The following is a 12018-nucleotide window of genomic DNA, read 5'->3' as shown; positions in this document are numbered from 1 at the left end:
ACTAAACTCCAGCAGCATTCTCATACAGGGCTCGAAATTGTGACCAAAATTTAATCTGTGCGACCTCAAAATAGAATTTTGAAAAACTCTGAAAAAGTTAGCAGGCTACATTGATAAAGTTCCCAGGCTTCTCTCTACCTCGTGAGCTGATAGTGACCAATCAAACGTGAGTTTGACTTTAATGCTAATTTTAGATTGGTTATTAGCCTCAAATCACTCCGTGACCTGGCACTTCTGTCACTCAGAACTAACTAGAAGCCAAATCTAATTCATGCCGGAGAGAAGAGAAAATGAAGAGAACGCTGAAAGACTTTTTTTTAGAAGAAACACCACTGGACCACCATTGAACTAGCCTGGCGTGTCCAGACCCAATTCGCAAAACGCGAATGGGTCTGGACACGGAGTGCAACGGCTGTCACTCAAAGTGCCCCTTCACGCAATTGGAAAGACGGAAAACCAATCAGAGTAAACGAAACGTGTGACGTAGGCTAGCACAACGCCACTGTAAACAGACCAGCAAGCTGTTGTGGAGATGAGCTGTGATGATGTCTGGGAAAGAGTGTTGCCGTCTTTGTGTGTCCTTCCTCCTCCTCACTGTGGACTCCGAGTTGCATGGCTGTGATTCCCAGCTTGGTCGTTTCCCTGACCTGCTCCCCAATGAGAGCAACTAGCGGAGAAACAATAGTCACTGGGTTTTCACTGAGTCCCATCTTTTTCCCGATCGACGGGGCCAGTTGGTAAATTAACTTTTACCAAACCCTGTAGGAAGGACAGCAAACACATCCTTTTTTTTCAATAAAAGCTTTCAGTGCAGCTGTTTGTTCTGCTTTTAAAGAAAATGTACATTCCAGTTCGTTCAATACATTTACCATCGCAGTTTCAAAATCAGTAGCCATGTTGGTTGTTTACGAAATGCATTCACTCCACTCCTTGCCCCTCCTATTCTGATGACATGCCCGCCGCAGTAAGGGTTCTCTTTCATTCACAGTGGTGTTTAGTGGTTCAGTGGCGTTTTTTCTAAAAATGTCTTTAACTGAAAAAGTTGTTAATGATAAGTGTACTATACACATACAATGTAATGTATACAGTAAAATGTCGACTTTTTGTTGCAATAAAAAAAATCGACTAAACTGTTGGTGCTTCTTACATTAAGGTGGGTGCTCCCAAAATTTTGCAAGTGCTCCTAACTTCAAAAAGTTAGGAGCACCAGCAAAATTTTGTGCTACCATGTAAAAAAGTTAATTTCAAGCCCTGTTATAGCCAGTATGCAGATTATTAACACAGTCACAGCCAGTCATACCTATGAAGGCCAGGATGCTGAGGCCGAGGTAGTGTGCGACAGAGGAGATAACAGCGCTCATCCCCAGGACAGTGAGCGTGGAGTCACAGCCAGAGATGATCAGGTTACTGGTCAGATCCCAGAACACGTCCCAGCTCAGCAGGTAACCCTGAAAAGAGAGCAGTCACTCAGCTACATCATTATTTAGAACTCCCTTTACTCTTAACATGCAGGCACTCAGACTGTGCTTGCTTTGTGGGTGTGCCTACATTTCTGAGGAATCCAAGGCACCACTGCAGCCAGGTTTAATTCTGCCTTCCAAGGAGACAGATGCTGACAGAAGCTGCTCCTGCAGTGTGCAGGATTTTACAGACCTGCATTAAACCGGACTTATGCAGTGTTCAACTAATTCTATTCAAGACCTTTTCAGACCTTTTTAATGCCACACAGAATGCAATGTAATATTTTTTAACAGTTAAACTGGTCAAAGCATTATGGAGAACCAGAGGGGACAATCAGGCTGATGATAATTCAGTAACAAGATACTACCGATTTCCAACCAGATTTGTATCATCATAATGTGGGTAGTATGAGTAAATGAAGTATGTTCAACTTTCCTCCATCCTGCCAGCACCCTGATCTCTCTGCTCACCTTCCAGCTCAAATCAGGCAGATTTCATTGGCTCTACGGCTGTTGCTCAAGCTATGGATTGTTGTGTACCCCCTGCCATCAGGGGCACAGAGTGTTGCCCCTGTCTCTCTCTCACACTGAGAACAAATGGAAAAACTAAAGCACTCCACAAGGGATGTGAGGACTATAAAATTTCACCCGAGCCTCCCTCGGCATTTGGGTGAGTAGATAATGGCTAAATTTTTATTGTTGGGTGTACTATCCCTTTAAGTTGCACAGCTGAGAGCTGGTGTTCTTCCTCTGGACACTGAGATCAGGTGATTTAACAAAATTCAGGAGGAAAACAGAATATGTGAATTGACCTATGGCTAAACCCCGCCCTCAAACGGGATGAGCCAATCACAGTGTGTATAGCCATTCCCATACACTCGGACATTCTCTGCCTGGACGTCCATTGAAATGCATTACAGAAAGTCAGTTTTGTTTGGTTTTATGAGCTTATTCTGAGATTTGAAGTTTAAAAATGGTCAAACGGTGTGCATGGGGTACATGCAACTCAGACACAAGGTATCCTGAGAGGCTGGGTGACGGGGTGTATTTTTCACCCTTTCCTAAACCACATCTCAACCAAGAAAAGCGTCTCCTTTGGATAAAGTTGTGTGGTAATGTTAGACCACAACATCAACTCAACGTGAATAAGATTAACAAGGATGTCTACATCTGTTCTAAGGTAAGTCAACATGTTTGAGGCAACATATTGTCATTTTGCTGGAAAGAAATATAAAGTTATCTTTAACATCTCTAGCTAACGTTAGCCTAACGTTAGCTCCTAGCTGCATTGTTCATCATGTCACCTTGTTTGCTGGGAGTTCATTAGCCTATGTTGTTCTAGTTTTGTACTTTGGTGATCGTACATCATTGTTAGCTGTTGTCCAAAGGGCTCTAGTTAAACTAACATTAACTTCTGGAGCTTAGCTTCATTAACTTTTCTGTAATCGCAGAGATAACAAAGGTTGGCAAATGTTATGCTGAATGATTCAATGTAAATACTGTAGCACCAAACTAACGGAGAGACACTCTTGGTAAAGATGTTAAAAAGGCCATTGTCCTTTTCTCATATTCTGAGCCAAAAACCTTGCAGATGCAGTTTATCACGCTTACACTGGAACCTGTAAATTTTGGCTTGTAATTTAAGCTTTTCATCGACCTTCTCAACAATAAAAAAAATTAATATATCCCTCCAATGCATAGTTTAGGCTCTTTTGGTTACTTCTCAATGACTATGTCTCTAGAAATCATCAATTGCCTCCTGGGAAATGCCATGTACTGTGACACCTACCATAGCGCCGGTCAATGAATGTTGATATTTTGTCTGAGTGAGTGGAGGGGGGTGTGGCTTAGCCATAGGTCAATTGTGTGATTTGGGGGAAGTGGATAGTGAGTCCAATTTTCTTTTATATTGTACAAACTATGATGACTTTAGAGTGTTAATGTTCTATGAAACAGCTGATCTAAACCCTGGTTTCTAAAGCCTGGCAAAATAATTAGTATTAATTAGTATTCATCTTGATTTCTCTTTTAGAGTGCTCCACAGTAAATGCATTTGTGAGTGATCTACGAACCTGGTCTTACACAGTGACGATCTGATTATGTACAATGACTTTGCTTTTTTTTTTTTTTTTTTTTTACATTTTCTTTCCTTTAAATGCTGCCTGAAAATATTACTCTGATTTTAAGGTGTCTTGTAAGCCTTCATTCATTCATTCACTCATATAAATTAATTTTGTAGCAGGGTACAACACCACATTTGCTTTCTAAGGCTTGCTTGAACCGGTTCAGGAACTCAGTTGTTTCTCTATCTGTTAACCTATTAAACCAGAGTGCGGCTTCAACATAGCCTCAGTGTAACTGGGTCGAACATGGTGTGATACAGTGTAATTTATTAGGAATGATTAATTTGTTGCACTATATCCACTTGCACTATATCAATTTCTGATGTGTTTTGCAGCAGTTGTTGTATGGTTTTGTTGTTTGGTTCAATGTTATTTTGTATTTTTGTATTTATTTGTATTTATGTTACACAGTTGACTGTGGGACGCAAGATACATTTTCAGATTTTTTTGACAGTAAAGGCAAAATCAAATCAAATTAAATTAAAAAAAAAATATTAAAATACAAAAAATATTTTTAACTAATGTTATTGTCTAAAGCAGGCAAAAAAATGTTCAAGACCATTGCAAATGAAATTCCCCCTGACACCTTTTTGGAGGAACTGAATTCAGTGCTTTCCAAGGCTTTACAGTGACCTGCAGATTTCCTAATCAAAAACACACTTACTCGTTCTAATCTCACCTGTGAATCGGAGCTTCCGTCGGTGGCACCACCTGTGGCATCCCCGCTTTCCCTCCTCACCGCAAGCACCACGTAGACCAGGATCAGTGCCTGGGCGGTAACCCGGGTCAGCCAGAACACCCGCAAAACATCTGGGAATCTGATCCTCTTCCATGTGTCCTCTAGCAGCAGCTGAAGCCCATACATCCTGTACATGTGCCGTACGAGCAGGTAGACGTACCGGCACGAGTAGTAAAACCACTTGAGCCTCATGGCCAGGCACACAGCTGTGTTGAGAGCCAGCGCCAGACCCGAGAACACCGCCACCAGCTGCCTTACATCCGCAGGCAGCTCAATCATCAGCCCCCACAGAGGGATCATGATGTCCAGGACCACCAGAGCGGCAAAAACTGACTGGAGGTTGAGCAGGAACACGTAGCCGACACCAAAAACAAGCTGGACAGCGGCCATGCCCAGCCACAGCGTCGGCCCGTTTCTGGGCAGCAGTCTGAACCCCAATGCCGCTTTGTAGTAGGCGCTGTAGAAGTCTATGTGGGAGGTGGCGTAGTAGTTGATGAGGACTGCAGCCATGCCGAGGAGAACAGCAAAGAGGAGGGTGTAGAATTTAAACAAGGCTTTCTGAGAGAGCAGCAGCACCATGCTGGAGATGAGAACACCTGAGACACAACAGAGACGCAGTCAGAAAAGACAAACATTAAAGTGATAAAAGTGTTTCCTATCACACGGACTAGAAAGTAACCATAAAATGAACTATTGCTGACTGTAGCTTGTAAGTTTGTCTGATTAGCAACTCACTAAAGTCAATCTGTTTGATAAAACAACATTATGTGTTTTGGATTTTTAGGTGAAGAATGAGAACATGGTTCTCTGAGATAGAATGACTCAAGAGTGTGAAACACAAAGAAGATTAGAAGGAAAAATATCATCAGCTCACAGCACTATGATCCTGAAAAGTCAGAGGCAACATGTAGCAGGGCAAAGCAAGGCAAACAGAAAGAGAATTAGTCATCAAACAAATCCTGTTTAACATTTTTTAAGACATAACAGCCCAGATGTTTGGTTGCAGGTCACTGTCAGGGTGTGCGGAGCAAAACACATACACAATTATCAGAAAAAACTTTTGCAGGTGCGCTTGTGACGGATGACCTGTCATGAGATTGAAAATGGAAGCACACTAAACTATACGGATAAAATAAACACCTGAGTTCTTCATGTGAGAGGAATGCTGTCCACAATACACACAATAAGAGTGTGTCGCATATAGTGCTGCACGATTAATCTATCGCAATTGCAATCGCAATGTCAGGCTGTGCGATTACATAACCGCATAAAAGGCTGCAATTTGCAATTTAATGTAAATAAATGTTAACGTGTGTGCCTGTGAACGTGACTACCTCTCCTGTAGTGTGTGGAGTTTGTTGACATTACGCCCACAAGCGATCCTGGTGTGTGCAGCACATATGGTCAGGTGACCACCCGGCGTGCAGCAGTGACAAACATGGACGCTGAAGAAGAGCATGAGCACGACCATGAACAGGCTGAGTTGGTGGCGAGAAAGACGCAACGTCTATTACATGGCGATACTTTGGATTAAGGCATGATGACGTTGAACAGAAAGACGTGCTGTGTTAAAGTTTAAAAGTTAAAGTCACCACGCCCCGCGGCAACACGACCAATCTACAGTATATCAACACTTGAGACAGCACAGAGAAAAGTAGGAGAATGCATGCGAGAGAAAGACAAGCTGTGTAACGTTACAGACAAAGGGACAACTGAAAGTCGCCAGAGCCTCATAAAACAACATCCAAGAACAGTTATGCATACATTTGTAAGTGTCATGGGGAAATCATGGACTCCTTAACAAACTATATAATAACAAATAAAAAACTGAGCAAAATTTTGCTCAGGTTTGGCCCACTTGACATGCTGCTGTGTTGTGCTGTGGCCTGTTCACGTGCTGGAATTTGTCATTTACATGACAATAGGTTCGTTCGAGATGAGCGCACAATGCATGCTGGTTAGTTTTGTGTCCGACTTCATCCCGACTTGCTCTGACATATTACAAAAGTGGACGGCGATAAAACCGCGAGAGCGAGGCGGCTGCAGTTTTTAGAGCCAGGCGCTGCAGCTGCTCTCCACAGACTGCAATGCCTGGCTCTCACCTGATCTAACAGCTGATTGGTTTAGATGTCGACTCAACAAGATGACGTTTTAGATAAACTTTTCATTTTTGTTGTATTTTAGAGATTAAGATTGTATTTGTCTGACCTGAAGGTTTATTCTGTGAACAGAAAACATGTTGTGTGACTGATGGTGAAAACAAACTGATATATGGGTCTGATCACTTTTTTAATGAATTGACATCATTCCAGACAGGATGTTAGTGTGTCTGTGACTTCCTGTATGGACTGAAGGCTGCTGGAAACTGTCGGGAAACTGTCTGACTTCACCGCAGCTTTTTGTCACCGCCCCCCGCCGCGGCCGCCTGCTCTCGTCTACTTTTCAGGCAAGGCGCAGTTCATCTCGAACGAGTCTAATGCCTGAACGCAACACAGGCTCGCTCCACTGTGTGTACAGTGCCATGCTGCACTGCTATGCGAGCAGCCTGTTTGACTGTGCGCAGTCTGTTGATGGTCATTTACACACTGTCCATAACAATAACTATGTCAGGTCAGGTCAGTGTCCCCCTAATATAATGTAGGGGAAACACTGAATCAAGCAAGAAGGCTAATGATACCATTTATGTATTATATTGTAATCGCAATCACAAATCGGGATATCGTCCACTCAAATCACAATCACAGAATTTTATCTAATCGTTCAGCACTAGTCACATCTCACAGCATTGTTATCACTATGGCAACACAGTTAAAGGTTATCAAGGTTCTTATAGCTTAAGGGGTCGAACATATACTGCGTCTTTAACCACCTGAAAAACATGAGGTCAGGTGCTGGGTGCTACTGTTATGCCTTTTTTGAGCCAGCTTTCAAGAGCGTGGCAGCAGGTGGTGTCTGAGGTGGCTAAGCAACCTTAACAAGCACTGTTTCATAGCCTATTAAACTGAAATCCTGAGTGCAGAGCTGATCTTCTTCCAGGTGCTGTTTATAAGTGTGTGGGCATATTGTCTGTGGGACAGATGTAAAGCTCTGGGTAGCCCTGCACTAACATGATCAACTTTTCCATATTTACCACAGACTGAAATTTATGGAAGAGAAAGATATCTGTCGGCTGTGATTGCCGTTTCTCTGGCGTTTGAGCGTTCCTGCCATGCAGCTGCATTGAAACCAATGAATCTAACTGCACAAAAAGCGAAAGACTTCTTAAATGCCACTTGGAATTAAAATTAAAGAGCTCAAAAGTTCAAAAGGACTGTTTTCTTATACATAGTGTTTTTCTTCAGCGATGAACTTGAACGGTTGAACACAAATGACCTTGAGCTGTAAACAGTTGGTGTCTTAGCTGAGACCAACCTGACATATGGCTGCAGTAGTCAAAATAAAGATATATTTTACTTTTCCGCATTAAAATGTCTGAAAACGACTAGACCAATGTTACACATATTACTGAGTTGTGTACTTACATTATCCCAAATGTTTCCAACAATGATCAAACCCAGAGAAATATGTCATTATAACCAAGGACATGATCCGTGTCAGTTGGTCAGCGTCACCTGTCAGTGACATCATATACCCTTTGCTCTTGCAACAGGGTTATGGCTGTCTGCTGGAAGCTGTCAAAATTTGACTTTCTAAGCAGTTTTAAGCCACATTTTTATGATACAATTTTTAGATCTTGATTGTCTTAACAATATGTTTTAACCAGATGAAGAATTTTAGTCATCAGATGTCTGGATCTTAAAAACAAGTTGAACAAACTATAGCCCCTGCTGTGCCATACAGTGTTGAGGAAACACTCATTTTTAACATGAAACTGCCTTAAGTGTTTTCACTAGTTTAAATCAGCTGATCTGTTTATTTTGGAGAGTCAGAGACCTCTGTGGATAATTCAGCTCCAGGTAAAAACCCCCATGAATGTCTAGATCTCAAGTTACCAAAAAAAAAAATTAAAAAATAAAAACCCCACACATTAACAGGAGCTGGGCTAGCAGCCCCTCCACGACAAGCCAAACAGAACACTGATTTTTTTTTTTTAATACATGAAACAGCTTTATTCAGGGATTTTACTGGTTTAAATCACCTAGCCTGATTATTTCTAGAGACGAGGAGACCTCTGCAGATAATTTGGCGCCCAGTAAAAACCTCCTGAACAATGAACACTGAAGGAATCCTACCCGGGAAAAACTGATCACAATGACGGCACTGCATTTTGTTATTATTTTGATTAAAAATATATATAAATTGTACGTTTAAAAGCAGCAAAACAAAAATAATTTCATCTTTAAAAAAAGAAAAGAAAAAAGGAAGAAGAAATGCAGTATTAAAATATAACAGGTGTTATGTAGTTTTTGCATATAATCTCAAGTCAGTATACTGGCCTGGACTGTCTCTTTACTGACTGAGTCATCCCTCACGGCTGTTTGCCACCTTGACATTAGGCCCCACAAGGTCAACCTCTAACTGAAATGCTTTAGCAAAGGACAATTTTAACCCTGGATCAGCTTTGATAAGAGTTGATTGACTAAATGGACTTTAACTGAACCTAGTTGTTTAAGAACTCTTAATTTGAATATATTCAGATATTACTGTTCAGTTTTTGATTTGGATAGCTTTTAAAGCACTTTTCCAGTCTTGTTTCAGTTTTATTTCAGGTAAAAATTAGTTGGTGTATGTGTTGGTACTTAACATGAAAGACTCGTGGGTTGAAGCAACATGAGCCTCTTGCCTTACCTACTTAAAAAGCACCTCATTTGGCCTGTTGGCTCTCCAAACCCAGAGCTCCTGGCTAACACCAACAGGACTTTGATGGGACCTGAGCTGTTCAAAGGTCTAAACTGTACAAACGAAGAGTTATGTAACCTAGTGGTTGTTTGTCTGCGTACAGTTCTAATGACTAATCACTCCACAGAAAGAGGCTTAACCATGTTGTTTGCGAGGAGCAAAAAGCAAGGCTGTGATTAATGTAGACAAGTGTTTCAAGGCACTGAGAGGCTTAACTTCTCACTGTCAAGTGCTACAACAAGAAGAAAACATTTGTTGAGAATCACATGATACAATAATATAAATGTAATTTTGTAAAAGGAAGAATGTAAAAGAAAACTCAAAGTGCATCAGACTGCAAAAATGCAAACAATTTGATATTGTGATTTCTGCCATTTTGTGAATACTCTACTAATATGAGATATCAAGATGACCATGAGGCTATCAGAGGTGAAATTATTAGTTCATTGACAGAATAGTTAATTCTAATTTTAGATAAATCAGTTAAACCATTTTAAAAGCACATATTCAAAACATTCAATGGATCTCGCTTTGCAAATGTGAATATTTTCTAATTTTCTTCTGTGATAGTAAACTGAATATATTTGAGTTCTGAGCTTTTGGTCAGAAAAAAACCCAAAACATTTAAGTTAGTCAGCTTGGGCTTTGGTATTAAATTAATTATGCTGAGGACAAAGTTGCAATGACATGAGATTCTCACTGTTTGATAACTGCCTAAGAAAATATTGTGGCTTCACGGTATCACAGAATTATTATTATCATCAGTTACAATGATCCTTAAAAGAATAGCAACGGAAGGTTTGCCTCTGGGTGAACAAACATTTTGATGAGACTCTCTGTCTAGCTGCATTTTTTTCAATACCATAGATAAGCAAATGTACACAGTATGTTAACTGTTAATTTTGATACCACAGTACACCTTGGAATCAGTATACTGCTGCAACCTAGTTGAGGACCTTTTTATCCATCCATCCATTTTCATCCACTTATTCGGGGCCGGGCTGCGGGGGCAGCAGGCCAAGCAAAGCACCCCAGATGTCCCTCTCCCAAGCAACACTTTCCAGCACCTCCTGGGGGACCCCAAGGCATTCCCAGTCCAGATGAGATATGTAGTCCCTCCAGTGTGTTCTGGGTCTGCCCCGGGGCCTCCTAACAGTGGAACATGCCCGAACACCTCTTACAAGAGGCGCCCACCACGAGGCATCGTGATCAGAGGCTTGAACCACTTCAACTGACCCCTTTTGACGCAAAGGAGCCGCGGCTCTACTCCAAGCTCCCACTGGATGCAAGCTCCTCACCCTATCTCTAAAGGCTGAGACCAGCCACCCCTCTGAGGAAACTCATTTTGGCCACTTGTATCCGCAAGCTCATTCTTTCCATCACTGACCAGAGTTCATGGCCATAGATAAGGGTTGAGACATAGATGGACCAGTAAATTGGGAGCTTCGCCTTTCAGGTCAGCTCTCTCTTCACCATGATGGTCTGGCGCAGTGCCCGCATCACTGCAGAAGCCGCATCAAACTGCTGATTTGGGTTCATTTTACTGGTATCAACGTGAAGGTTTCGTTTTATTGTTAACAATACAGTTTAACAGTGTTTGCTCATTTTGTTTTTCTGTCCCTTACTGCTATAACTGTTACTGCTATTTTTTTGCTATGTTTTGCTGTTTATGCTGTTCTTTTTTATTGTTTATATTCTTATCTCATTCTTACCTATTTGGGAAACTGTGATCGTCATTTTTCATTTTGTTGATTAATCGAGAATGTAGTGAAGGTAATCATTGGATGCAGCACAACACTGCAATGTTAATGTTTACATCTGTCATGCCTACACCAAGTCCTCTACAGAGTTCAGATGATGGATTGGATAAGATAACAGCTCTCTGGGAAATGTTACAGTGGGTAAAGAAGCCTATTATGACAGGCAGAATGACAGGCTGCCTAAATGCCCCCCACAGTTACTTTAAGGACCTAAACAGTGGATTCTGGCGAGGATACAGAATTTGACACAACCCCTGTCATTAAAAGACCTGACGTTAGCCGGTTAGCTATAGCTAGATACCGAGTTGCTTTCCTCGGATAAGACTAAATGAGGTTTGAGGTAAACCATTCAAGCACAGTATCAGACAAATCGGGCTCGTATTGATGTTACTGCTGGCGGCTAAGTCGGCTTTAGTCGGTTTGACAGGTGACATGGCTTCACAGTGCTACGTCACGGCTAACGCAGCGTCAGTTAGCTACACGTTACACAGTAAGTGACAATCTGCTGGGTGCTGTTGACTAAATTTGGACGTTAAAATACTCACCCATGACTCTGACTAGCGCGTTCCCCATCGCCCCGGCCCATCCTGAACCAGGGTCGTAGTAAGAGTTAAAAATGGCGTCGATAATAAAGATACAGGGAACTCGCAGAGCCACATCAAGCACCGCTAAGGCCTGCTGGCCTAGCCGGGCTTGGGTGGACGCCATGCAGGCTTCAGAGGAGGGCTCACAGTCCTGTGGAGCCCCGGCTATTCATGCAACATTAAAATATGTTAAAGCTCCCTGGGAGCCTCCTCTCGTCTTCGGTTTCGCTTTGCCGGTGGTTTATTTGATAGCTGGGAACTAGTTACCGTCCGCCGCCATATCTGTCCATCTCAACCTCCTGTTGCTTCTTCTTCTTCCTCCTCTGTTTAATGTCGGGTTGTTCCCCTCCAGAGTGTTACTGCCGCCAGTCATTCCATCTCAGTTCTCCTCTGAGTCCTGTCTCATCTAGTATCCTCAAAAATATCAGGATATCTTTAAATTTGGTATTTCCTCTTCCTTTGGCAGAGCGCAGAAGTTACCAGGCTGTTGGTTCCGACGTAACGTGACGTAAC

General features: G+C 42.0%; 1 protein-coding gene across 1 annotated transcript in view; it reads right to left on the bottom strand.

Annotated features, from left to right (window-relative positions):
- rnf139 (ring finger protein 139) overlaps positions 1-12018 on the bottom strand; it is a 23870-nt gene extending 11852 nt beyond the window's left edge. Inside the window, exons 1-3 of the mRNA XM_049601568.1 lie at positions 11467-12018; positions 4263-4918; positions 1301-1448 (exon numbers count right to left, since the gene is read on the bottom strand). Of these exons, the coding sequence (XP_049457525.1) occupies positions 1301-1448; positions 4263-4918; positions 11467-11629 (967 nt within the window). The 5' untranslated portion in view covers positions 11630-12018. The remainder of the gene's footprint in view (positions 1-1300; positions 1449-4262; positions 4919-11466) is intronic.

Source organism: Epinephelus fuscoguttatus, linkage group LG17 (assembly GCF_011397635.1).
Source record: "Epinephelus fuscoguttatus linkage group LG17, E.fuscoguttatus.final_Chr_v1".
In the NCBI taxonomy this organism is placed as follows: domain Eukaryota; kingdom Metazoa; phylum Chordata; class Actinopteri; order Perciformes; family Serranidae; genus Epinephelus; species Epinephelus fuscoguttatus.
Note: the sequence above shows the minus strand (reverse complement) of the source record. Positions and strands in the feature narration are given on the sequence as shown.